Source organism: Canis aureus, chromosome 8 (assembly GCF_053574225.1).
Source record: "Canis aureus isolate CA01 chromosome 8, VMU_Caureus_v.1.0, whole genome shotgun sequence".
In the NCBI taxonomy this organism is placed as follows: Eukaryota; Metazoa; Chordata; class Mammalia; order Carnivora; family Canidae; genus Canis; species Canis aureus.
The window spans coordinates 37,697,890-37,725,651 of record NC_135618.1 but is presented as its reverse complement, the minus strand read 5'-3'; the positions used below and the strand labels follow the sequence as shown (position 1 = coordinate 37,725,651).

The following is a 27,762-nucleotide window of genomic DNA, read 5'->3' as shown; positions in this document are numbered from 1 at the left end:
ATTTATAGAAAACGTGGCCTGGAAATCAGAGCTGAATCACATTTACTGTACAAAGAAATGAAAACCGTCCAAAGTGAGCACAGGAATGGTGCGTCCGACAGCAGCGAAGGGTAGTGTTGACAGAGCGAACACAGGGCCGTCCACTCCTTGAGACGACGTCCGGGTGCTTGGGTTCAAAGTCCGAAGAGAGGGGCTGGTCGGCAGGACGGGACAGGTGTGGCCTTCCCTGCCTGCCCCGCGACCCCCGCCCCGCTCCCAGCACCCAGCACGAGGGGTCCTGGAGCCCGGGGCGCGGCTGTGAGGAGGTAGAGCTGAGCACCAGTGGAACCGGTGGCCAAGCCGCCACGCAGGCGGCAGGAGGGGCCAGGCCTCCTGCTCAGGGCTGGCTGCCGGCCGCTCCGGGGGCTCGGCGTCCCTGCCAGGAACAGTCCAGGCAGCGTCATGGAGACCCAGGTCAGGGTGGCCCTGGGGAGTTGTGCCCCAGCGGGCTCGGTGCACGGAAGCCAGGGAGCAGAAGCCAGGTGCCCCGGAGGCCGGGGCGGGTCAGGGGCGCCCGGACAGCCCCACCCTGTGCCTCAGCTTCATGCGGCAATGGGAATATAAGTGGAAGTGACAGCGCTGGAGGCCGCTGTCCCCTCGGACGAGCACCAGCACTCTGGGGGGAGCCGGGGACGAGGCGGCCACGCCGAGCAGATCGCGGGGCAGGAAGTGTCTATGAATTCCCAGGTTGGAGCCCTAAGGGGGGGTGCTCCCCCTCCAAATGTCCCACAGCAGACGGGTCCCCCACGTGGCTGCGTCACAGGTCCCTGCCCGTCCTTTAAAAATGTACAAAAAGGTGAACAACTTCCATATAAATAAGAAAAGGGAGCCAGGCCTCCGGGTCCTCACAGACGGCCCCCGAGGCCCGGGCCAGGCACGGCTGCCTCCTGAGCGCTTCCCTGCCGCGCACCCCACCCCGTGGGGGCCCAGGCTTGCCCCCCGAGGCTCCTGCGGCTCTCTGGTCCCACAGAACTGGTCTGACAGAGACCACTGCACTTCCCGGGAGGCGCTGTGGCCAAGCCTCCCCCGCACACTGCGCCTGCCAGTGCCCAGCCAGAAGCATTCCCCGAGCATGACCTCTCCCAGAGTGCCCTGGACAGGGTGGCGCCCAGCCTGCCCCGCTAGGAGATCTTGCAGTTGCTCCTCGAGCAGTTCTGAGGCGGGCTCTGGGGGGGGCGGATGGACTTAGATCTCTTGAGGCTGTTGCCTTTGCTGCTGCTGCCGCCCGCCCCGCTGGCCAGCGAGTAGGAGCGCCCGTGCATCATGACGGCATTCATGCCGTTGGCCATGGAGAAGGACTTGAGATGGCTCTTGATGGTGACGGGCAGCGGGAGCTTGTCGATGAGGTGCACGGGGGTGCAGGAGACGATGGCCCGACAGCAGAGGTCCTGCAGGCTGAACACTACACATGGGGGAGGCAGGTCAGGGCGCCGCGAGAGGCCGGGTGTGCCAAGCCCTGGGGGCCCCTGCCCTACACCCCGGGGCTCCTCAGCCGGGACCTTCGGGCTCAGCTCCAGCAGGGAGGCCTGCAGGCCACGGCACCGCTTCCCAGCACCGAGGTGCACACGGGGGGGCGGGGCATCGTGCATGGTGCCCCCCCCATGACGCAGGACCCCACGCGGGGCAGACCCAGCCCCCCGACAAGCTGGGGTCCAGCGGGCAGCCCCTTACCCCGATTGGGCCTCCAGATCTTCTCCATGCCGTGCCGCATGAGCACGATACGGGACAGCTCGGTGAACGACTCGATGACGTTGAAGTTGCACAACGGGCTGACCTCGAAGAAGGTCATTCCGTTCTTCTCTGCGTATGCCCGCGCCTGCTCCGTGGGCACTTGCCGCTTGAAGGCCAGGTGCAGCCGGTTCCCAACCAGGATCCGGGGGACGCCAGGCGCATGCTTGGGAGGACACAGGGCTCAGCAGAGGTGCCCCGTCTTGGTGCCATGCCCCAGGCCCCAGAGCAAGAAGAGCCTTGGGGTCCATGCTGAGGCCCCTGGGAGCCAGGGTGCTCAGAGCGGAGGACCCAGGGTCGGGGGGGGGGGGCAGCAAACGGGCCCCCAAGCTTCCTGCCGGGGATGGAGACCCGAAGGTGCATGTGCGGTGCACACCTACCTCATCGATCTCCTTGATCCACCGGTCGATGCCGTCAAAGGACCAGCGGTTGGTGATGTCATAGACCAGGAGGATCCCCTGCAAGGGAGACGCGGGCGTCGAGAGGCCGGGCCACCTGGATGCTCGTTCCGGGCACAGTGCCCGGTGTGGCAGGGCACCACTCCCGCCCTCACAGGTGGGCCAGGCACACGGGCTTTCAGGCAGGTCGCATGGGTCACTAACACAGCCCCGCGGGAGACGGGCAGCTTCCAGACTCCGTCACGTCCAGAGGCACCTCTGCTCCCGGCTCTGCCTACAGTTGGGCCAGCCCCTCGCTCCGTCCCCTCCCCAAATCCCGGCCCACGTGGCCCTGGGTGCCCCGTGTGGGCTGATGGCAGTGGGGGATCCTGTGGCCTCCATGCAGCCCCCTCCCTATCTTGGGGACGTGGCTGGGACAAGGGGCATGTTTTCAACGTCTTTCTTACAAACACACCATAAGCATGAAGCTGTGATCACTTCACAATCCCTCCCGTAGGACAGGCAGCCTATGAGGGCCTCCGGGTGGGCCGGGCCCTGCGGACAAGCCTGGAGGGCCGACAGGCCACGTGTGTCCCACAGTGTCCTCTGCCCAGGCACCGGGGGCGGAGCGGAGGCGTCCTCAGCGCGCCACCCCCGTAGGCCCCCAGCAGCCGGGCGGGTCTGTCACATCCCTCAGAGACCAATTAGTGAGAGCTCAGCCGTGGGCTGGCTCCACCTGCTGGGCTCGCCTGTCGTCCCTGCCTCAGATAGCTCAGGGACCTGTCACAAGCCTCAGACTCCAGCGAACCGCGGGCCCCTGCCTGTGTCTACCCGGACGCTCCCCAGGCAGCAGCTCAGGACCCGCCCCGACCCGCTCACACACTGGGACCCTGCAGCCAAGGTCAGACCCAGGGCAGCCTCCAACTCAAAATGAGTCTTTTCCCTCAGATAAATCCTTCCAATCCTGGAAGATGCAGGGGAGCCCCCAGGTCTTCTGAGCACACAGGTCACAATCCCACTCCCTGCCCGGAAAGCCTCGAGCAGAGCAGAGCAGAGCCAACCGCCAACCAGGGAGGGGGACACTGGCCGGGGGAGAAGAGCCAGGCCCGGAGGGAAGTCCTTCGAGACAGATGGGCACTGACCTACATGGCGTCAAGGGCAAAGACACCAGTTTGGGGGGCACTAGAGGGTGAGACTGGACGGGCCCCACTGCCTGGGGCCCGGGGGCTCATGCCGCTGACCCTCCACGCCTAGGGCCCCCTTCCAGAGATACCCAAGGACGCGTCCAGTGAGCACGCTCATGTCTGCACTGTTCACAGCAGTACCGAGACGCGCGGTCCCAGAGCTGGCAGAAGACAAGCTGTGGCCACAGCGCATGGATGGCCAGTCCCAGAGAAGCACCCAAGTGCGCGGCCCCGTGAGCCCTGGCACAAGGGTCACAAACACAAACACAAACATACGGCGACTCCCATAGGCGTTTGCAGCACAACCACATGGCGGGCGGCTGGCTGGGGCCTCCTGTCCTGCTCCTGCTCTCCGCCCAGGCCCGGGCCCTGGGAAGCCCTGGCTGGGCCTGCGCTGGTGCCACCGCTGCCCTGCAGCTGCCGGGTGTAACGGAGGAGCCCCGCTCACAGCCGTCAGGTCGAAGGCCGCGGGGCGGGCCGCAGGGATGTGGCGGGGAGGGGCACGGGGGTCAAGCAGGCCGGGACGACTCAGACGCCCAAGCGTCCATGCCCAGAAGCCCCAGGGGTGCTAGTGTCCACTGTGTGTTTCAAAGAGGCGCAAACACATTCTCGCTACATCCTATTTCCTCAATCAGTGACAGGTACTCAGGCTTTGTACGCGAGGGGCAACTCTGGGGTATGAAGAGCTCCCCACCTCTCCGGGAACGGCACTCACTCTCACTCCCGACACAGACAGGGTCGAGGGGCTACGTGCCTGGCCCTCACCCCGGGCCCCGCCCCCGGCAGCCCACCCCTCACACCAGGCTCAGGAGCTGCCACTGCTGGCACTCGGGTCATTTCACCTACCTTTACCACCAACGTCTGTTACCCCCCGACCCCCCCTGCCCGGGAAGATAAAATCCCAGAAGTGGAGCTGCGCGGCCTCATTCTATCAAGGTTATTTCCACTTGTCATGTAGGAGGGCACAGACATGTGCAGGGGGCAGGCGGACAGAGAGGATCTCCAGCAGACTCTGCGCTGAGCTGGGGAGCCCAGCTCGACCTCAGGACCCCGAGATCGTGACCTACGCCGAAACCAAGTCTGATGCCTAAACGAAGGAGCCCCCGGCCCCAAGATTAGTTCTCAGCTACAGCTTGCACCTCAGAAGAGGCAGAGATTTTCAGCGTGGACAGTTTGATGAGTATGGACAAATGAACGTACCTGTGCCACCAGCACCCCGACTGAGGGACAGGGGTCCATTTTTTATGAATTTAACTTTCGGGGTGTGTGATGCATTTTGTGCAGTAAAGCTCCCAAGGAATGAACAGCTGTGGTGAAGCCCTCTGCCCACACCCCCACTAGAAGTACCGAAAACGGGGCAGTTGCCAAACAGTCCCCAGCCCATATGCCCGCCCCCCTGGGTGGAGACAGGTGGCATGCTGGTGCCTGTCAGCACCCACTCAAGGTAGATGCGAGCCCGGGGCCATTTCCCACAGGAAGCTCCCCTCCATGGGAACTAAGCAGACCGGTGCCCAGCCGGGGCCGCCCAGTGCTAATCCAGCTAACCCCAAAGCCCCCAGCTCCCTCTTTGCACAGGGCCTAGGGGACCCCAGGGAGCCCCAGCAGGAGGCACCAGCCCTCAGGGACACGAGTGGCCACCTGAGACCCCAGCAACAGCAAACATGGGCCAAGGCCCAGGACACAAAAGTGCTGGTGGCAAGCGCCCCGAGATCGTACTGTGGTAGGCAGGTGAGCAGCCCGGGTCGGCACAGGCTTCTGGGACCTGGGTCCAAATGCCCTGCAAGGTCCCTCCCTGGTCTGGACTCTCGGAGGGTAGGACAGTGACAGGAGATACAGAACTCTGGGTACCACCAGGCGGGTGCCAACCCCGCAGACCCCTTGGCACCGTTCGCTGCCCCCCGTGGGGTGGGAGTACAACGGGCGGCAGCGGTGCAGTGAGGCCGCTTCGAGGCTCCGCCCAGGCCTCAGATCTGCCACGGGCTCCTCCAGCCCCAAAATGACAAGAGCCCCCAGAGCTAGCAAAGTAAAAGCAACAGCCAGCACACAGCGGACTGGGCTGGATGCTTGCAGAGGACGCGGTAACGCTACGCGCTTTCCCAAAACGCACAAGTTGGCAAACCTGCAGGCCCGTTCCCTGCGTCCTTCGCGGCCTTGGCTGGCTGTCCAGAAAGGAGCGTCTGTGGCCTGGCCCATGTTTGCACCCAGAGCAGGCAGGGTGGCCGCGGTCAGGGGCCCAACCCTGCGCCCCCCGAGGCGGCTACCCCATGTCTTCATCACAGAAGCACTACGTGTTCATCAGAGAGAAATTAGGAAATTCTCAAACTCCAAGGATCACAAGAGAGCTCGGCAGGAACCCCACAGCGCAGAGTGAACGCTGCCCTCTGACAGCCTTCCCCCTTCGTGTGCTGAAAGCACACACACAGTCCCTTCCTCAATAAAAGGGGGCCGTGGGCCATGCTTCCATGCGCCCGAGCTCTCCCCACGCTCCCCCGGAGGGCGCTGGGAACCGCAGGCAGCTCCTGCTCTTAACCTCACCTCTGGTGCTCATGACAGATGCCCCGAAGCTGTAACCCACACCCTGAGTCGGCTCTAGGTAGGACTGCCAGTTCCACGCCTCCTCCGCAGGGTGCCCCCAACACGGGTGGGGGGGGGGACGCAGATGAGGACCAGTGACATTGCCAAGCCAGCGGCAGCAGGAGCACTGTGCACACCTCTGTGCGAGCTTGTGGCACTGGCTCCCAAGCCCAGCCTGGGGGACCCCCACCCACCCCCAGCCAAGAGCAGACCAAGGCTGCGTCCAGGGTGCTCTCCTGTCAACAAGGCCCTGGACGAAGGGCTGGGATGGGTGTTCCTGCCAACACCTGCTGGGACTCAGTTGGACTCAGTCATAGACCAAGTTCCCCTGGCTTCCCAGGTCCCACGGAACAGAGAGAGCAGCACAGGGGTAGCCGGGCATTAATCATTGCTCACAAAGCAAAAAAGATGCCTGTGGGGTCCCCACGAGCCCAAGCCAGGCAGCCCCCCGGGGCCCGCACCCCACACAGCCAGAGGCCCAGCCATGTGCCCACGGGCCCAATCCCTGTACACGCTGCCCTCCACAGAGGCCCCTCCCCGCAGCACAGGCAGGTCCGACCCCAGGTCTCTCAGCAATCCCAGAAGCCTGGGATCGCTGTCCTGTCCCCAGACCACACACTGACACAACGGTGAGCATTGAGGGCAGATCCGTTCACGGCTCCCTTCCCTTCTCCTTCTCTCCTCAAACCATAGCCAGATCCAGGCAGCGGGCAGGCATGCTGGGGGGAACCCAGAGGACGCGGACCTGCCCCTGCACACCCGACTCCTGCTCCTTGCTGCTGCCCTGCCCCTCGGAGGACCTGCGGCAGCCCTTCTGCAGTGGCTCCAAGGCTGTCTCTGGCCTCCACAGTGACCCAGGCCACCCCACCCAGAGCCCCCCACCCTGGGAGGGGCAGCCCACCCAGAGCCCCCTGACCCAGCACGTCCCGGTCCTGGGAGACAGGGAAGTCTCGTCTTCTTCCCCATGAGCTGGGTGGTTGAGTGGCACCTCCAAGGGTCTCTGCACACCTCCCATGGCGCCTCCGACAGCAGGAGCCACGGGTGTGCGTGGGCCCAGGGGGCAGCCTGGCGTTCAAATGTCAGGATGTCCTTAGAGAATCATGCAGGGGGTCTGACAGCACAGTGGCGGGAGGAGGTGGCACCCCAACAGTCGCTGGGCTTACCTGCGCACCTCTGGAGTAGGACCTGAAGATGGTGCAGAACCTGCCCTGGCCCGAGGTGTCCCTGAAACACAGGGGGTTGGGGAACACAGCCCATGGGACCCCAGTGGGGCTCCCAGCTGCCCCTCCCACTCCCAGCTGCCCCTCCCGGCCTCCGTGGGCCTCTGCGCCATGGAAGCTTGCCCTGCCCTGCCAGGCTGCAGAACCCCACCCTGCGGATGCCCGCCTCCACACTGAGGTTCCAGGAAATGCCCCTTAATGTGCAGCCCAGTGAAAAGCAAGGAGAGAGGTCACTGTAGAAACGAGTCTTTATGGGCAAGAGGGAGCCAGGCTCCACCAGATGGAACAGCCCAGACTTGCGGTTTCTGCATCACGGAGCAAAGTCCAGTCCACACTGACAGCATGTCGGTGCAAACGGCGGGCCCCGTTGAACGTGCACGGGACGCCGTCCCAGCTCCTTATCACAATGACACTGCACGGCTGGTCCCTACCCCAGGCACCTCGCCCCGCGTGGCCTGACTCACCAGAGCTCCAGCTTGACCCGCCGTCCATCCAGCAGGATGGTGGTCGTCTTATAGTCGATTCCTGTAAGGAAGCAGAGAGCGGCTGCAGTGACCCGTGGGGACAGGCCCACCAGGACTCACCCGCGGGGCCAAGGGGCGTGTGCCGCTCCCCCCTGCGGCCTTCTTGTGGCTCCACCCAGCAACCCAAGCTGGCCAGCCTGCATGGCCCCAAGAGCCCGGGCTGGGTGCTGACGGCCCCGGCGGGGAGGGAGGGTGGCTCGTCTCCCTGTTGACCTACTTCGCATGGGTCCCGGCGTCGACCTCCCGAGTTCTTGGGTTCACCGTAGCCCCCAGGTACTGACAACTAGAGCATGCTGCAAGCATTATTAAGGGTAAAGTAATTTCTAAAATGCCATTTCTCTGGAGAGCTCTCTGCAGAATCTATGCCTGCCATACCTTTAGTTTTTATTTATTTTTTTTTTTTAATTTTTATTTATTTATGATAGTCACACACACACACACAGAGAGAGAGAGAGAGAGAGAGAGAGAGAGGCAGAGACACAGGCAGAGGGAGAAGCAGGCTCCATGCACCACCGGGAGCCCGACGTGGGATTCGATCCCGGGTCTCCAGGATCGCGCCCTGGGCCAAAGGCAGGCGCCAAACCTCTGTGCCACCCAGGGATCCCAGTTTTTATTTTCCTACTCTTTTATGAGAAATAGTCCAAGACAAGTTGGTAGGAGCAGGGACACTTAGCTTACACGCAACATCTTCACGTGGTTTGTGGGCTGTCCAGAAACTTCCCACAAGCTGTCTTCCCTCCCTCTTCTTTCCTAAGCCTTACAAATCTCATCAGTCTCTTGGCTTTTCATAGGCTTTTTTTTAAAGGTTTATTTTTATGTTTTAAGATTTTATTTATGTACGTATTTACTTGAGAGTGCGCATCCACGGGGGGGAGGAGCACGATCTCCTGGCCCTGAGAGCATAACTGAGCTGAAATCAAGAGTCAGTCAAATGCCTAACCAACTGAGCCATCTGAGCACCCCGTTTTTGTTTTTGTAAGTAACCTCATACCCAACGTGGGGCTTGAACCCACAGCCCTGAGATCAATGGTCACACAGTACACCAGCAGAACCAGCCAGGCACCCCACAAATGCGCTTTTTTTTTTTAAGAGTTTGTGTATTTATTCATGAGAGACAGAGAGAGAGAGAGAGGCAGAGACACAGGCAGAGGGAGAAGCAGGCTCCATGCAGGGAGCCCGATGCGGTACTCGACCCCGGGTCTCCTGGATCACACCTGGGCCGAAGGCAGACACCAAACCGCTGAGCCACCCAGGGATCCCCCAAAACGGGCATTCTTAATGCAGGTGCTCTCCTCACTGTGCACACGGCACACCCCCTCGGGCACCGTGCCTCTACCCTCGCCGTCCTTCGGCCTGGCCAACTCCCAGCTGGCTCCCATGCATCTAAAAACATTTAACAGAATGAAATTGGAACGACAAAATAGAAGAAAATATTTGCAAATCATGTATCTGATAAGGAACCAATACGCAGAATATAGAAAGAAATGCTGCAACTCAGTAACAAAAAGCAACCTAGGGGCGCCTGGGGGGCACAGGGGTTGACCTTCAGCTCAGGGCATGATCCCGGGGTCCTGGGATCCAGTCCCGCATGGAGCTCCCTGCAGGGACCTGTTCCTCCCTCTGCCTCTGCATGTCTCATGAATAAATAAAATCGTTAAAAAACAAAAAACCTAATTTAAAAATAAGTAAAAGCCTTGAACAGATGTTTCTCCAAAGAAGACGCACCAATGGCCAATACGCACACAGAAAGGTGCTCAAGCCCACTCGTCATTAGGAAATGCAAATCAAACCACAAGTGTTTAGACGGTTATTACAGAAAAAAAAACAGACAAAGTCACCAGTGCTGGCGAGGGTGTGGAGAAGCTGGAGCCCCGTGCTCTGCGGCCCGGGTGTGGGGTGTGCAGCCACACGGCACACGGTCTGGTGGCTCCTCGTGAACTCAAACAGAATTACTATATGCTGCAGAAATGCCACTGCTGGGTTTACAGCCAGAGAAGCGAGGCCTGGGGACCCAGGATGGGCGCGCCACCCCCGCGCTCCCAGCAGCGCCGCTCCTGCGGCCAGGAGCTGGAGCAGCCCCCGTGTCCCCCGGCAGGGGAGGACAAAGCGCGGTCCATCCTGCAGTGACTCGTGCGCAGCCTGACCGGGAGCCGTCAGGTCCCTGGAGACAGGAGGGCCGCGGAGGGGCCGGGGAGCGGGGGCGCAGAGCTCCAGGTCAGGACAGTGGGGGAGCCCCGTGGACCACGGCGGTCCCGCTCCCACCCCAGTGGGATGGCGCTGATGCCCCTGAGCCGCGCACCCACACACGGGCAGGGGCAGACATCCCCCCACGCATCTTTCAGCACAACTAAAAGAAAAGGGAGAAAAGACTCTCTTACACGTATTGTCTTTATTTTTTTTTAAGATCTATTTATTCACTTGAGAGAGGGGGAGAGAGGGGGAGAGAGAGAGCACACAAGGAGGGGAGGGGCAGACACAGGAGAAGCAGAGTCCCCACTGAGCAGGGAGCCTGACACGGGGCTCAATCCCAGGACCCCAGGACGACGCCTGCCTGGCTGAGCCCCCAGGCACCCCTTGCAGATACTCTCAAGCAAACACTCCCCGGGAAGAAGCAAACTCAGGCCGGTCCCCCAGCCCATGGCCTGCACCCGCCCGCGCCCCGACTCCCGTAATGCCGTGGCACAGGAAGCAGAGCTCTGAGCGAGGCCTCGCCCCCTGGGTCCTGGCTCTGTGGTCCCTGGGAGGGTAATGCTGGCAATGGCGGGGGCCAGGGAGGCCGTGGTGTGGACTCCGTGCTCGGGCAGCACCACGTCCAGCCCAGCAGGTTAGGGCATAGTCTGAGGCTCCCCACGATGAGGCAGCTCTGCGGCAAGCACACCTCAAGGTGACTCCCCAAGGCGCAGCCGGGAGCGGCAGGGAGGAGGGGATGCCCGGGGCCGAGGCGCAGAGGGTGAATGCCTGCCCGCGTTCCAGCAGATGAGGCACGACAGCGCTTGCACGTTGGGCCGCGGCTGCGCCCTCCAGCAGCTGCACCAGGCGCCCTGCCAGCCACACAGTGGGGCGCACACAGGTGAGCCCCGAGGACCGGGAGCTGCACCCGGGACCGTGGGCCCTGCCAGCCTGGCCTGCTGCGTGGCTCACCGGCTGGCTCCGAGGCTCCCGGAGCACGGGGCTCTCAGGGAAGGCCTAGAGGACACCCAGGGCCAGCAAGCGGCCGCGCCCCACGCCCGCTCTCCCGGGAGCCCTCGAGCCCCCACGGAAGGCTGAGGGGCCCCGGGAGGGGCTGAGGATGGCGGACAGCAGGGCACTGCTGCGGATGGCCCGGCCGCCGGGGACAGCCCCAGCCCCAGCCCCAGGCTGACAGGTTCATGAGGGCGCCAAAATTTCAAATACATCCTCACACCTACCCCGCCCCTCCTCTCCACCTCCCAGACCTGCCAAGACGTGCAGCGGGATGTGTGAAGTATCAGAGAACAGAGCCCAGGAGAGACGCCGGCTGCAGACAAGCCGAATCTTGACAAACAAGGGGGCGCCCAGCGAACCACTGCTCCATCGGCTCAGGTCTCAGCCTCTCGGAGAATTTCAGTCACCCCCTCCCCGCCTCACCCCTACAGGCCACAGGTAGGGAGCATCTGTCGGAGAAAATGATACCCAGGGATTTCACTCAAAACACGGAAGGTCTCGTACAGTGGGTGTGACCACTCAGCAGAACCCACCAGTGGGAGCTGGGCTAAGTGCCCGGGTGCACCCGGGGGTGACCAGGCCTCCCGAGGGCCAGGCCCCAGCACCCCACCCCTGCACTCAGCGCACAAGGAGACAGGAGCAGCGCGCACACAGGGAGGGGTCACACTGGGTGACCAGGTCGCAGAGCCCAGGACGGTGGGCGGAGGCAGGGCCGAGGGGCCAGCAGGGGCCAGCAGCAGCTGACCAGAGGCGCCCTGGGAAGCACGTGCTGTCCTCATTCCTGATCCTTCTCACATGACCTTTTTTTCCTTTTCTCCTCTCAAAGCTTGTGAAGCATGTTGTTTGGCCAACGTTCTGGGGGGGGGGGGGTCTTTTTCCCTTTTGGTGACTCCAGGTCACCCCTGCGCCCGTCCAGCTCATCTGTCCCACATCCCGGTTAACAGCTTCATCATCCTATCCTCTCTATGCTCCTGTTCCACCTCCTGGGAGCTGTCCTCAACTGTACCGTTCCTCTCTGTTTGGTTTTTTTTTTTAAAGATCTCACTTATTTATTCATGAGAGACACACACACACACAGAGAGGCAGAGACACAGGCCGAGGGAGAAGCAGGCTCCATGGGAGCCTGATGCAGGATCGAGTCTCAGGTCTACAGGATCTTGCCCTGGGCCGAAGGCGACACTAAACCGCTGGGCCACCCAGGGATCCCCTCTTTTTTTCCCAACATTTTTTATTTACTTGAGAGAGCACCGGCAGGCACAGGGCAGGAGCGGAGGGAGCAGGAGGTGCAGACTCCCCAGCAGGGAGCCCCACAGGGACCCTATCCCAGGACTGCGATACCCTGACCCAAGCTGATGGCAGATGCTTCACCCACCGAGCCACCCAGGCGGCCCTGCTGCTCTAACTTAATCTCTAAACGCTCTTTCTGGCCCTCTGAGTGCTCTTTTCAAATAGCATTCTGTTCCTGGTTCCTGGCCGCGGTAACTCTGTATCTCATGCCACACCGATTATCATGCCGCTAGGATTCTCGGTGTCCTTCCTCCCACCAGGCAGCGCGGGGCGGTCCAGCACCCCTCAGAGGCCCCAAGAAGCTGCAGAAGGTTCAGGCAATGGCCAGGGGGGCTGAGGATGGAGCCGCCAGGCCCCTCAGGGCGGATGACGGGTGGCTCCTGGGGCAGCCCGACAACCCTACCCGTGCACCCGTTGTGCCCGGGGCCCACCTCCTGTGTCCCTGCTTGCCCCCCGCCCTCCTTTCCACCCTTCCTCCAACCCTGAGCTCCGAGGGGCCAGGGGCACAGGTTCCTGCCGGCGCCCCATGCCAGGTGCCAGCCTCTGTGCTCCATCCTGGCGGCAGTACCTGCGTCCCCAACAGCTTTGCTCACCTGATGGAGTCCCCAGTCTCTAAGAACTTTACTGACACGGCTCAAGGGGGTGGTGACTCACTTGACACAATTACTATTTACGCTTCCACCAGACATCAGGCCCCCTGCCAGCTGTCCTGCACTGCACTCCGGGAGCCGCAGAGGGTCCACAGAGGATACACCTGCTGTCACCACCTGTGGAGGCACAGGCCAGGGCCATGCACATGACCACTACTGGGCACAGTTCTGGGCCCTGCAAGCAGCTCCGCATCGGGCCAGGTGTGCATACAGGCAAGCACCTGTGCCTGTCCCACACAGCGTGCACCACCCGTCAGCATACCACATCTGTCGGGGATGCCACCACCTGGTGAATTGTGGATGTTTTATTTGTTCAGAATGTTTTTTCTAAGACTTTATTTATTTATTCATGAGACACACAGTGAGAGGCAGAGACACAGGCAGAGGGAGAAGCGGGCTCCCTACTGGGAGCCCGATGTGGGACTCGATCCTGGGACCCCAGGATCATATCCTGAGCTGAAGGTGTGACGCTCAACCGCTGAGCCACCCGGGTGCCCTGTTTTGTTCAGAATTTTACCACAAGTTCTTCATCATTTTAGAAAAACAAAAAAAAACCCACCCCCACCCCCTTGGTAACAGCAGCACCAGGTCCATTCCCACTGTCCTGGGGCTGGCGTCTTGTACAACTGTGTCCCGGCACAAATGACCAGGATGCACCACACCGCTTCCCGCCACAGGGACCCCGCCGTGCACATGTGCGTGCTCAGGACGTGCGGTCTGGGAACCGCCCTCGGGCCTTCTCGGGACAGGGAAGGGAAGGCTGCAGGTCCCCGCTCCCTGGGCTCGGCCCCGGGAGGCAGAAGCGAGCGGCCCCCAGGAAACACGGCAGAGGTGAGGGGCCAGCACACTGGGGACAGCCGGGGACGGCACGGAGGACGAAGGGTGGCGCAGGAAAGCCCAGTCAAGTCCCAACCTTCCCGAATGCCTGTTTCTGACAGCCCGCCCCTGCTGGTGGTTTGGGAGGCTCACCAAGGCACCCCTCCTGCCTCACCAGGACCTGCGAGCAGAGCCGCGGGCACGCACAGGAGGAAGGCCCCCCGGCCAGCCCATCGAGGACAACCTGGTGCAGGAGCCACTCCGCCGGCAGAAGTGCAAGCACGGTGTCCCAGACGGAACAGGCTACACGTCACACTCTCCTCCTCCGCTGCCCCCTCCACAGCCTCACTGACACACCCGTCCGCATGGACGCAGGACCGCAGACCTCCAAGGAAACCCATCAGACTGAGGAGAACACGAACAGAACCAGGTACCTTCAGCTGTCAGCCCTGCCGGCTTGATTCTGTGTGTAAACAGAGATTGTTGGTCAAGGTCCCAGTGTTCAGAATGAAGGCCACCAGTCAGACCCATGGAAGGGGGCGGGAAGGAAGGACAGCAACTGCCCAGGCAGCACGCTGTCGCCACCTGCTTTCTGTCTGAGGTTCCAGCCTTTATGGAGAAACGGCAACACCCAACGTGTAATTACCCAGCTACTTTACAGCATGATGAAAAGCCACAGGAAGACTTTTTTTTTTTAAGTAAGTTTCATGCCCAGTGTGGGGCTTGAACTCATGACCCTGAGATCAAGAGCTGTGAGCTCCACCCCTGAGCCAGCCAGGCGACCCCACAGGAGGACGTGCCTGGGTGGCTCAGTCAGCTGGGCAGCGAGCTCTCCACTGCAGCTGGGGTCACAATCACAGGGTCCTGGGATGGAGCCCCACGCACGTCAGGCTCCGCACTCACTGGGGAGGCTGCTTCTCCCTCCCCCTTGGCCCCTCCCTCACTCATGCACTAATATAAATACATAAACAAAAATCTTAAAAAAAAAAAAAAAAGAATGAAACGTGCTGATCGTGTCTGCCTTTGGAACTGGAATGCCAGCCGGAGTCCACGGGGCAGTTCCCCACAGGATCTCCCTGCTGCAGCAGCTCCCGACAGCACGGCCCACCTCACCCCCACAGGGAGCCGGGTTACCCACGCATGTCACTGCAGGCTCCCAGAGCAGCGCAACACGCGGGGCTCCCGGATCTCGCCTCCCAGAAGGCGAGAAGGAGTTCGGCGGTCTGACCCAGGCACGCTCCCCTGTGTTTCCACGGGACGTCTAAACCCAAGGGAGGCAGCTCCTGTTTCTTAAACGTTACTCCCTAAGGAGGGAAAATAAGCTCTCAATGCCCCAAAGACAGACAAGAAGCAGAATAGGAACGCCGGAGTCTTCGAGAAATCAGAGACACTCCCCCCAACACAGAAGGACACAGGGCCCTGGGCCCCCCCCCGCCCACCAACGGCAGTTCCTGACAGCCCAGGCCGGCAGGCCTCTCCCCACACATGACACCAAGGACCACCAGCGTTTTGAGGACCCAGCAGGTGGGGAGCAGCCGCAGGCAACGCGGCAGGCACTCCTGTGTGGGCACCGGGTCCCGCCTCCTGGCTCTCAGGCCCCTGGTACCAGGAGCGAGGCCGAGACGGCCCCCGTGATCGGGCTACGTGGGACAGTCCACGGCAGATTCTCCACCTTACCGCTCCACGGAGCAGGCCGCCCTCTGCAGCCCCCTCGCCTCCCCCCCCGGGGGGCTGGGAAGTAGGTGGCAGGTACCGCCAACAACCACAGCAACTTGAAACAACTTCTTCAGGGCACCTGGGTGGCTCCGCCAGCTGAGCATCCGACTCTCGACTCTGGCTCAGGTCCTGACCTGGGGTCTTGGGATTGAGGGCCACCTCGGGCTCCCTGATGAGCAGGGCGTCTGCTTCCCCCTCTGCCCCTCCCCTTCCCCCTGCTCTTTTCCGCTCGCTCTCTCTCCAATAAATAAAATCTTAAAGAAAGAAAACAAAGGATTCTGTGTGTGCCAGCCCGCAGGCACCTGCAGCCCGGGAGAGCGGGCGGCTCCGTGGGGACCCTGCTGGGGTTTCTGAGCCACAGACACAGCAGGTAAGTGGGTCCTGCCTTAAGCCCCTCTGTGTGGTGGTATCTTAGCTGGCTCGGGCTGCTGTGCCCGATTCCTATCAACTGGGTGGTTTATGATCAACGGAGGTTTATTCTCACAGCTCTGGGGGCGCCAGCCAAGTCTGCGTCTGCTTCTTGCACAGCTGAGGGGCTCATTCGCCAGGGCTCTGATCCCGCTCCCAGGGTCCACCCTCCTCCACCCCGGGGAGGTCAGCCCCAGAGGCCCTGCCCCTACCACCTGGGGGTCAGCTGCCAAGACACAAACGTTGGGGCCAAACCACTAACTAAATGCAAACACGCACTCCTCTGACCAGCACCGTACCCACAAAATCTATCCAAACCAAAACAAGGAAAAGAACTTTTCAGGATGGGGCGGTGGGCCTGGAGGTGTCCTCCCACTAGGCGAAGGGAAGGGACCCTGCAGGTGTGACTGCGGTGACGGGCCCAGAGAGGCAGAGGGTCCTGCGTTATCTGGGTGCGCCTTACAGGTGGGGACTCCTTCCTGGCTGAGTCAGAGATGAGACAGAAGGACGGGACACTCAAGGCCTGGCCGGGACGTGACGGGGCTTTGAGACAGAGGAGGAGGAAGGTGGCAAGGCCCGTGGGTGGTCTCGAGAAGCCGACCTCCTAACTACGCGGCACTGTGTTACAGCAGGACGCTGAAGGAGTCCTCGTTAACCCACTGGGCGCGGAAGTAAAGCCCGCCCACAGGGGGTGGCCAAGCAACAGAAGGGGATCCCTGGGAGGGAAGGCTGCGTGGCTGCTGTAAAGAAACAGGATGGAAGGGGAGGAATGAAATTCTCAGCCCCCACCGCGCTACGTGGGACACTTCGGAAAACTGCAGGTGCCCATGGAGGCTGGACACGCCCTACAAGCTGGCAATCCCACTCCTCGGTGTGTCCGGGACACAAACGTACACATACAGTCACCAAAATCAGGTATGAGAGTTTCGTAGGAACGCCATTCACAAAATCCCAAACACAGAACTCGGCAACCGGCCACCCGCTGGGAACACACAACAGCGCGGCCGGAGCACTACCCACAGGGCCGAGCTGTGGCCACACCGCCACGCGCTCTGTGGCGCCCAGGAGGACCGGGGCGGCAGGGAGTCCCCCCGGCGGGCACGCCTGCGGGCACCCCGGAGCCGCACCTCCGACACCCCCAGGCTCTGGGTGCAAAGTACCTGGAGAGAGCTGATGACAGGCAGGGCTGGAGCCCCGGGGCTCAGCGGCTAGGCCCCTGACCCAGCTACGCTCAGGTGCAGCTCAGGGTCCTGGGATGCGCCCCCCCCCCCCGGCTCCCCGCGGGGAGCCTCCCTCTCCCCCTGCCCCGCCCCCCACTCCTGAGCGCTCAAATAAATACGCAAACCTTAAAAAAAAGGGGCTGACAACATCAAACACTGGCTAACACGTACAGCAGCTGGGACTCACTCACTACACAGCTGGCGGGGATTCAGGACAATAGATGACATCACAACACAGTCTGGCAAATTCTTATGAATTATATGCATAGACACACATGACCCACTAACCCCACTCCCAGACACATCCATACAAAGACTTGTGGGTTACAAATATGTGTCATGCCACTTAATCGTACATGTACCAATGGTCAACAAAATATGCACATTTACCACAAAACTAAATTTTTAAGAAGTTTTATTTATTTACGTGACCTCTACAACCAACATGGGGCTTGAACTCGTGACCCAGAGATCAAGAGTCACACATTCCTCTGACTGAGCCGGCCAGGGGCCCCCCACAAAAATAAAATTTTTAAAGAACTTTAAGGATTTGTACAAGAACATTCGTAACACCATTCTCCACAACAGGCAAAATCAGGAAATAACCAGTGGCCAGAAGCATCCTGACAGGTGAACGGATGAACATACGGGTGTATGTGTGCGAAGGAATGCTCCCCGGGATGGGATGAGGGCTGTGGCCTGTGCCCCACGTGAGTCTCACACACATCCTGCCACGTGAAACAAACCAACAACACGAAAGACCGTCTTGCGTGACTCAATTTACAGGACGTCCTAGAGAGGCAAAGTCCCCTTAGAGGGACGGGAAGCAGGCCAGCGTGGGCTGGGGGCTGGACTTGCAGAGCCATGAGAGAACTTTTAGGGCGCAGTGGAAATAATCCATGTCCTGACCAAGGCGGTGCTTGTCAAATCTCACTGAACCCAACACCCGAAATGGGAACACTTAGGGAGATCCCCGGGTGGCTCAGCGGTTAAGTGTCGGCCTTCAGCCCAGGGCATGATCCAGGGGTCCCGAGGTCGAGTCCCACGTCAGGCTCCCTGCACGGAGCCTGCTTCTCCCTCTGCCTGTGTCTCTGCCTCTGTCTCTGTGTCTCATGAATAAACAAAAAAAAAGAACTCTTAAAAAGAATATGTAAATTACAACTCAACATAACGTGCTCTTGGGGATCCCTGGGTGGCGCAGCGGTTTGGCGCCTGCCTTTGGCCCAGGGTGCGATCCTGGAGACCAGGGATCGAATCCCACGTCGGGCTTCCGGTGCATGGAGCCTGCTTCTCCCTCTGCCTGTGTCTCTGCCTCTCTCTCTCTCTGTGTGACTATCATAAATAAATAAAAATTAAAAAAAAAAAAAAAAAAAAAAAAACATAACGTGCTCTAGACGAGTGATCCCACAGGATACTGCCAAGCACAGATTTCAGACTAACAGGCCTTTCAACGGCTGGGCGCTGAATCACCCTGCAGGCTGCGCCTGAGCGCAGAGGAGAGCTGGGTGCGCACACCCATCCTGAGCACACAGCGCGCACAGACGCCGTGGGCACAAGGATGCCTTCCACGGGCACACGTGGGCTACCGGTGGGCCAAGAAGGAACGGCGGCCGCCTGATGAGGGATGGGAAAGGAAGCAGAAGTTACCTAATACATTGCAAAACGCCTTTCTGCACTAGCACGCCGCGCTTCAGGAGCGGCTCTAGGGCAGCTCGGGGACTGGTTTCCTGTAAAAGAAGAACTTTTCCTTAATAAACCACACCAGAGGGCAGCCCAGGTGGCTCAGCAGTTTAGCGCCGCCTGCAGCCCAGGGCATGATCCTAGAGACCCGGGATCGAGTCCTGCATCGGGCTCCCTGCATGGAGCCTGCTCCTCCCTCTGCCCGTGTCTCTGCACCGCCCCCTCTCTCTCTGTGTCTCTCACAAACAAATGAATAAAATCTTTAAAAATAAAATAAACCACACCAGAGCCAATTCAAGGCAAAAGCTTTCATAAAGAGTTAAGCACACTTTGTGTACAAAACTTAGCAAAGCATTGAGCACTTAACAACACAAAAATTACTCGTGACCCCAAAATCTGGAGAAACCCACCATGCGTGCTCTCCTGTGCGCCACTGTCCAGCTCTCTCACTTCGTACACTGAGACTACGTAATTACACAGGCGGCGTCTACTCAACACGATGCAGACCCTTCCTCACCTCACTGAATACTCGCTATTCCCCCGAACTCCCATTTTTAAAGGCTGTATAATACCTCACCCTGCTACTAAACCATATTTCCCCTGTTGGACCCTTGGAAGTTTCAGGGTTTTCATTTTTTATTATTTAAAAGAAAAAAAAAGGGATCCCTGGGTGGCGCAGCGGTTTGGCGCCTGCCTTTGGCCCAGGGCGCGATCCTGGAGACCCGGGATCGAATCCCACGTCGGGCTCCCGGTGCATGGAGCCTGCTTCTCCCTCTGCCTGTGTCTCTGCCTCTCTCTCTCTCTCTCTGTGTATGACTATCATAAATAAATAAAATTTAAAAAAATAAAAAAATAAAAAAATAAAAGAAAAAAAAAAAAGGCGGTGGGGGGGGCCTGGGTGGCTCAGCGTGTTGGCAGACTGACCTGGTTTTGGATCGGGTGATCTCGGGCTCGCGGATCGAGCCCCGCCTCAGGTGCCGTGCCCAGCACAGCCGGCTGCCCCTCTCCCTCTGACCCTCCCTGCCATGTGCACACACACGTGCTCACTTTCTCACTGTAAAATGAGAAAAATGAATAAAGCTTCAAAATAAAAATTTAAATTAAAAAAAAAGGAAGAAAAAACTACGCCATAAGTGTCTTCAGTTGTGTCCCCTATCATTCCCAGCGAAGATTCCTAATTCCTTGGAAAAAAGGGACTACTTTTTAAGGCTCTGGACTCTACGTGCTGTGGACTCCCTCACTGCTGACACCGTTCCCCGCCAGGTACTTACAAGTGAACGCTCCAGCCCACTGCCTGGGACTTTTCATTAGAAGCCCCTCTCTGAGGACTGCGTGTGTGGCCCTGGCCAAGTGACTTAAAATAAGGGAAATCCTACCAGTGATCGACCACCAAGCTCATCTCACTGACCCGGGGCTCTGGTCACTGCCAGCCCGTGACCAAGAGAGCTGCGTGTGTGAAGGTGCAGCAGGACCTCTGCGCCCCACAGGAGCCCCGTGTCAGCCCAGGGCAGCAGCTGCTCACTCCACCTGAAATCTGCGCTCAGGGACACCCCTCCCTGTGTAGACTGCCTCCGCAAGCAAGCCAGACTCCTGCCTGACATCCTCCTGCACTGTGGGCACTGCTGGCATCAGGGCCAGGAAGGCCCAGGCCACCCTGCTGGAGACCACCACGCTCCTGCACCCTCTCAAGGCCGTGCAGTCCGGGTCATGCCACCTAACCCACGAGCCATCCTCTCAGCCAGGCATCCCACAGACCTGATTACTAGGCACCCCCCCACCTCGGCCCAGGTGACGGACACTGGTGCTCAGGAAGGTCCAGGCTGGCCATGACCCCGCTCACGACCCGAGGCCACTAGATGGAGCGCGGGCCCGCCTCGGCCACAGCACTGCCACTGATCTGGGAACCGCAGCAGTTTGTTCCGACCTGCCCAGGTGCCTCCTTAGCTCACGGACGTGGGTTTATCACCTGGCCAAGATCTCTGTCCAGGGCGGATGTTAACTCACTCGCCCAGAGATCTGGCACCTGCGCGTCTGGACTCTGGCACTTTCCAAAATCCGTAGAGTTCCTGCCTGTTTCCAGGCTTGTCTGTTCTTGCTCAGAGATGCCAGCCTCTTGACACCAGGCCCTCTGCACCCCTCCCAGGGTAGACTACTCTTGACCTTCCCTCCCTCCTCGCGACCCCGAAGCCCTATCTTTCAGAGCACCACCCACCCACCTAAGCGAATCACTTCCCCCTGACGCATTCCAGCCAAGGGCCGCACCCCTCTGCCAAACAAACGCCTAGCACCCCAAGGGCCAAAGCTCGTCTGGTCATGTCCTTGGGTCCCTGCCACGTCTGCTCCCCAGGCCTCCTCTACCCTCTGAAGGACACATGTCCACGGTCAAGGAGGCACCCAACACTCCACGGACATCAGACTCAGCCGGTCACTACTGGGCCTGCGTGGGCACAGTCGTAATGAGCAAAGCTCCGTAATGCCTAAGACTCAAAGTTCAAGTTCACTTTGTTCCCATGTATTTACTCGCATTCCCAAAGGACGAAAGGCGCCCATGTTCCCACCCTAAGGGTGACCCTACACACCCAGTCTTGGCTCAGTCGACCTCCTTCCCGGCACATCTGCACTCGCATTCCCAGCCTCCTTCCCCTGCACGCCCCGGGCACCAAACCCAGCCCAGTGGGCCACTATGCCCCAAGCCGGGGCGCCGGACATGGACCTTACCTGACTTTCTCCAAGTGGCAGGTGGCAACACCCTGACCCATGTGGCCCCAGACCCCACAAATCCCACACTAGCGGCAGCCCACTCCCCAGGCCGAGCTGTACTAACTGCAGCCTGTCCCTCCCCCTCCTCGCCCTCCTCCCTGGCCACACCAGGTACAATTCAGCTACAACAGGAGGTGAAGTGCCTGAAAGACCCTTCCCACCTACTTCCTTGGTTTCCTGCTGAGGGTTCCTTCCTGAAACAGACCTGTTTACTTCATCAGCCACGCCACGCTCCTGCTGACAGGAACAATGTGTACCCGGCGTGACACAGCAATGTCACCGTGACAGCACGGCCCCACCAGGGTCCAGCTCTGCGTGGCCACGTGCCCGAGCTCATGGAAGCCACTAACGGTTGGGGGTAAAACTTGACATTTAACATACTCTACCTACTAACTAGGAAAACTCAGGCAAGGCCGTGCCAGCTCAAACGACAAACCAGCCTCATTAGCTGAACCCGAAGCAGACCAGCCGCTCCCAGCCTGCCCGTCAGCTGGGGGTACGCTCATCTCGACACTGTGCACACCGCTGAGTGCCTCTGGCCAAGGGGAGCCAGAAATCACAGCCCCGTAAGGATAGGTGTATGCGCGGCACTCTACGGCCTTCTGGAAACTTCTCTAGAAACTGGTGGTTAGCAGCTGACCCTGGGAGCTGCGGGGCTCTGCTCCGCTGGTCACAGCTAAGAGGGAGGCAGGCAGGGCAGGAGCAGCCCAGTGAAGGAAGAACAAATGGGCCTCAGTGACTGTGCAGGCCCCAGAGCAGGGGGAGGCAGCCCCGGGACCGCGGAGCATCCGTGGTGAGCACAGGGTCACCCCTGCCAATCACACCGACAGACTCTGACCGACAAGCCTGGAGAGAAGCGCCAACCAGGAGCTCAGCGACCAGCTGAACACGACGACGGTGCTTCCGACACAGGGCGGCAGAGAGGCGGCCCTGGGCTGGCACGCAGTGGGCACACACCACACGCTGCACCAACTCCTCTTTGGAGCCTGGGAGCCAACAAAAGGAAGGCAGACCCAGTAAACGGCCCAGGAAGACGGGCAGAGACCAGCCACGAGTACCAGCCACATGCAGAGGGAGAGGACGATGAGCGGCCACCAACAGCACGGTCCTGTCAACACACGGTGCTGCCCACGGGCTGCTCGCCCAGGCAGGACGCACGCCGGGCCGTGCCCTGGGGGCCCACCTCACGCCGATGCTGGGGACGAAGCAGTGGCTAAGACACCACAGGCAGAGACACAGTCTCTCCCTGGGTTTGCACCGAGGATAGAGACCATCTCCCAGCCGGGTGACAAGTCAAGTCCAGAACCGTCCAGTGCAAGACCACGAGCTGGGGGACACGGTGAGCTCGAGCCTCGCCCGGGGCCGCGGACGTGGGCTGCAGCCTACACTTCAGGGAGCTTCCCTGTGGGCACAGCAAGCACTGTTTGGTCCCACACACATCAGCAACCAGCAGAACCCAGACACGCATGGCAGTCCTCGTGCTTGCCTGGCTTTGTGCACACCCATCACAATGCCTCGCTCCTACCTTCCCTGCCCCCGTGCCCTGGGCTCCAAGGACACCCCGCGGGGCTCCCACCCACGCCGACCCCCAGAGGTGCAGACAGGGAGACATGGGCTCACGTGCGCTCTGGAGTCCCCCAGGACGTGGGCCCATCACCCGGTACATTTTCCTGCCTGCCTCCCACCCTCAATGTGAAGATTCGTGGGAGCCGAGGCACAGAGCAGGTAACTGCCCTAAATGTTCGCTGCCCTCAGAAGAGTGGGCCCAGGCCCGCGCTCCTGCGTGTACCTGGCATGCTGCCGCAGGGCAGGCACAGACCACCACCCACCCCCCAGTGCACAGTTGGAGCTGGGGGTACACTCGGGAGTAGAAGCTGCTCACAAAACACCTGCACCTCCTTCCTGCCAGCTTTCACGATTGACACTCCCCAACACTTTCACCCTGCAGCGTCATTTCCCCTGCAGACGGCCCAGGTACAACCTTTTCGCAGTGTTGTGCTGCCTCCCCAGGAGAGCAGATGCCTCCTCTAAAACCACTGCTGTGGGGACGCCGGGGGAGCTCAGCAGTTGAACGTCTGCCTTCAGCTCAGTACAGGGTCCCAGGACCCGGGATAGAGTCCCACGTCGGGCTCCCCGCAGGGAGCCTGCTTCCCTGTCTGCCTGTGTCTCTGCCTCTCTCTGTGTCCCATGAATAAATAAAGTCTTTAAAAAATTAAAAAATAAATAAATAGAACACTGCTGTGTGCTCAGAGAGAAGTCAAATCTCCTGAGAGGAAGGTTTCCAGATCTACCGAGGTCTACACACAGGGCATGTGAGCACCACCAGAGGCCGAGGGCCTGCTGCAAGCTCCCCCGGGTGTGGGCACACTGACACATGCGGCTGTGACTGCTTCAGGTGCCAGCACCAGAAAAGACCATTTTGATGACTCACGTGTTTGCAAAGCTCTCACGGACTTGCCTGAGGAACAAGCTAAACAAGACTTCAATGCAGGTAAGTAATCAGGTTGGCCCAAGGAAAGGAGTCCGATTACACGTCCTGCACCAAGTGGGGATTTCCCTGGCGTGGGTCATCCGCTCCTCGTCAGAGGAACCAAGAGAGTTTAGTCAGAAAACAAGGCTGGAAACGTGCTGGGGGCTTCCAACAATGAAGAAGAAAAAGAAATAAATACATGTATGTGCTTTGTCAGAGAATCAGAAATTTAAAAATTCCTGAATGTCAGTAGCTCTCGCAAAGAACGAAGTCACGTGATGTGGAATCCTGAGAACCAGCTGTCCAGAGCTTCCAACACCCTCAAGCGTCTTCCTTAGGAAGCCTCCAGAGGAGAAGAAAGAAGCGCTCTTGGGCCTACCGACTCCACCCCGATGAAGAACGCTGGTCGCCGGGGTCAGCGCCCTGAAGCCCTGACCACAAACACCCAGTCCTTGTGTCGTGCATCTCTTAACCTCAAGGACCCTCGACACAGGCTGGCACTTTGCCTCTTCCGCCAACGCGGTCAGGACAGCCCCCGGACGCTTTCTAAGAGTGGGCTTTCCTCAGCACGGTGGCAGATGGCTGTCCCACTGGACCAGCTCACTGGGAGTCTCTGACTCCTCCGGGGTCTCAGGCAGCTCACTGCCAGCCCTATTCCAGTCAACGTGTCACAGGAACCGTGGCAACCACCACAACCAACGAGGGGCATACGGTGGCCCTGTGTTCCCCGAGTGCCGGCGGCCCCCACGTGGAACACCTGAGGGTGAGGCTGCGCTGACTCTCAGAAGCACGTTATCAACGTTCCAGGAAAACACTGCTGCCCCGGACAAAGCCCAGCCTTCTCACACTCTTGTAAACACGCCCCAGCAGCCACCCAGGAGTGGGGCTCTGGGAGGCGATGCCCCTACTGGAAAAACACCTCAACCACTCACTGTCTACGGCGGAAAGGACACCTCTGACAATCACTGCCAAGCATCCGCTGGCGAGGGCCTGCGAAGGCCCCAGCGGAGGCCCTCCTTCACCTTAAAACAAACCCGGGGCCCCTCCTCTCCTCCCCTTCCAGTTGTCTCCTCTAAGGTGGGGCAGAGGGCATGAGCTGCAGGAGGGGCCACGGTATAAATCCAGCAGAGCTGCCCCCTGCTGAAGCGGCTCCAGCGGGAAGGGCAGTCAGCAGGTCCAGCTCATCCAACAACCCTGACAGGTCCTAAAATGAAAGGGTCGGAGTAGCAGCGTCCACACCGTCAGCCGCCTCCAGGTGATTGAGCAAACAGCAAACACTCAGAGCAGTGCGACAAGACCGCCAAGGGTCCAAGACACAAAATAGCAAAGGGCTGGGGAACAAAGACCAGAAGAAGTAGGAGGAGATGGAGCAGGACTTCCAGGAGCACACAAGGTCCCTGCGGAGATGGCTGCCGGGCCACCAGTAGATTTCCTGGTTCCCCTCAAAGAAATCCTCCTGGGGCTGGGGCCCCCACGCCGGGAGGCACTGACCTCGCTGCCTTTCTTACGTGAGATACGTGAATTGGCCGCAGCTCTGACAGGTGCCAGGCTGTGTACCCACCCTACCCTTCACCAACACAAGCAGAAATTTCAGGAGTATGTAGTCACACCGGGAAGAGAGTGTCTCCTCCTAGCATGACATGTTGGGCCCGCACGGAGCTGCCACCATCTCAGGGTGCGGCCTGCCTGCACACCTGGGCCGTGGGGTCACAGCAGACCTGGCACACCTGGCACAGTGGCCCCCACAGAGCACGGGGCAGGGGGTGTGACTGCAGGCGGGGATGGCCAGGGTGGTGGTGTCACTGCCGTGGGGATGGCGGGGGCAGGAGTGTCACTGCGGGCGGGGATGGCCGGGGCAGGGGTGTTGCTGTGGGCGGGAATGGCCGGGGCAGGGGTGTCACTGCGGATGGGGATGGTGGGGACAGGGGTATCACTGCAGGTGGGGATGGCGGAGGCAGGGGTCTCACTGCAGGCGGGGGCGGGGATGGCCAGAGCAGCGGTGTCACTGCAGGTAGGGATGGCCAGGGCAGGGGTGTCACTGTGAGTGTGGATGGTGGGGGCAGGGGTGTCACGGTGGGCGGGGATGGTGGGGACAGGAGTGTCACTGCGGGCAGGGATGGTGGGGACAGCGGTGTCACTGTGGGTGGGGATGACCAGACAGAGGTGTCACTGCCGGGGGGGCCGGGGAATGGCCGGGCAGTGGTGTCCCTGCGGGCCGGGATGGCGGGGCAGGGGCGCCGCGGGGATCGGGGCCTGCGCGGGGCGGGGCGGCGGGGCGGCGAGGCGGGGCGCGGCCTTACCGTTGCTGTAGGCGTACGGGGACTCGGCCGCGCCGTCCTGCAGGCTCTCCAGGATCTCGCCCTTGCCCACGTCGCTGTCGCCCACCAGCAGGAACTTGAGCAGGTAGTCGTAGCTCTTGACCGGGCTGCCCTGCGTCCCCATCCTCAGGCGCGCGCGGGCCCCGCCCGCATGTCCCCCGCGCCGGCCGCGGGCGCACGGCGGCACCAGGAGGCCTCGGACCGACCTGCGGGCCCGGGCGCGGGTGAGTGGGCGCCGGCAAGGACAGGACGGGCCCGCCCCGTCGCCCCCGCCACCCGCGCCGCCGCCTCGCCTCACCTCAGCGCCGCCGCCGCCGCCCCGCCGCCCCGCCGCCCCGCCGCCCCGCCGCCCCGCCGCTCGCCGCTTCCCGCACGGCGCCGCACAGCCCCGCGCCCCGCCCCCGGCCCGAGCGCCGCCATTGGCCGCCCCGCGCCCGCCGGCCCCATTGGCCCGTGCGCACGTCCGTCACGCCGGCCCGCCCCCCGCCGTTTCCCACACCCCGCCGTTAAACCTCCGGCCGCCCCGCCTCCGCGCCGTCGCCATTGGCCGCCCGCCGCCTCCTCCCGTGCCCATTGGTCCGCACGCACGTCCGTCACGACGGCCCGCCCCCCGCCGCTCCCCCCCTCCGCTCTCGGGGCAAGATTCCAGCCGCCTGGCCTAGCCGCCGCCGCCCTTGGCCCTTCGCCTCCGGGTTCCCCGGCGCCCCTGGCTCGCCCGCACATCCACCAGCACCTTCACCGCCTCCGCCGCGCCCCGCAGAGCGGCCGGAGTCGCCAGCCACCCTGGCCCCCCGCCCCCGCCCCGGGAACGCCGCGGCCCTCGCCCGCCCCCTCCCCGCCGCCATTGGCCACCGCTGCCGAGTCTCCCACAGCCACTGGCCCGCCCGCACGTCGATCACAGCCCGCTAAGCCCGCCCCTTCGCCCCGCACTTCCCGCCCCTTTCTCTACACGCTCACCAATCGGGAGCTCGGGGCTTCGGTTGTTTGCATACGCCCCCTGCCCGCGGGCGGTGGCGGTCCCCGGCCGAGGCGGCGCGCTCGGGTCCCGGGGCACGAACGCCGCTCGCCAGCCGCGGCGCTGCTCCCGCGGAGACCCCAGCCAGGGCGGGGAGCCCCGTGCGACTGCGCCCTGGGAGCCGGCCTCCCCGCGGTGGGGCGGGGCCCGGGCGTGGCGGGACGGGGTTGGCCAATCAGCGCTCGGAGGGCCGGGGGCGGGACTTCCGCTCTCGGCGGGGCGGGGCGGGGCGGGCCGGGGCCGCTGCGGGGGGAGGGGGGCCAGAGCGGCCCAGAGGGCGAGGGCGAGGGCGAGGGCGAGGGCGAGGGCGAGGGCGGGGGCGGCCTAGTTCGCGCGCGGCCCACTGTGCTGGAGGCTCGGCAGCGCCTGCCTTCGGACCCGGGGCGGATGGCTGCCCCGGCCCTGGGTTCGCGGCGGGAGCCCCCCCGCCCCCGGGTCAGGGCGGGTCAGGCGGGGCGGGGGTCCGGGAGGAAGCGCCTCGGCGGTTGTTTACAGGCTGCACCCGCTGCTTTACTTAACGGACAGAGAAGCGTGAGGACCCCGCGAACACGCGTGACGACGCAGCTCCTCTGCAAAATGGAAAATAAAGCAGA

At 61.5% G+C, this 27,762-nt stretch overlaps 1 protein-coding gene and 1 long non-coding RNA gene across 3 annotated transcripts; both read right to left on the bottom strand.

The window, feature by feature from the left end:
• Window positions 1–25: 25 nt before the first annotated feature.
• On the bottom strand, window positions 26–27,265 carry RAB40C (RAB40C, member RAS oncogene family). 2 transcript variants are annotated; one of them, XM_077905964.1, is made up of 7 exons: window positions 27,112–27,265; window positions 26,137–26,360; window positions 7,587–7,647; window positions 7,066–7,126; window positions 2,148–2,225; window positions 1,711–1,933; window positions 26–1,441 (listed from the first exon to the last, which is right to left on the bottom strand). In XM_077905964.1, exons 2-7 carry the CDS (start codon window positions 26,276–26,278, stop codon window positions 1,161–1,163), a joined length of 846 nt encoding a protein of 281 aa, XP_077762090.1. In that variant the 5' UTR covers window positions 26,279–26,360; window positions 27,112–27,265; the 3' UTR covers window positions 26–1,160. The 2 variants fall into 2 exon arrangements, with proteins under 2 accessions (XP_077762090.1, XP_077762089.1); XM_077905963.1 differs by lacking the exons at window positions 26,137–26,360; window positions 27,112–27,265 and adding an exon at window positions 7,864–7,931.
• On the bottom strand, window positions 11,821–21,524 carry LOC144318742 (uncharacterized). The gene is made up of 2 exons (XR_013384784.1): window positions 21,325–21,524; window positions 11,821–14,045 (listed from the first exon to the last, which is right to left on the bottom strand). It is a non-coding gene; the product is annotated as an uncharacterized LOC144318742 (long non-coding RNA).
• Window positions 27,266–27,762: the final 497 nt, after the last annotated feature.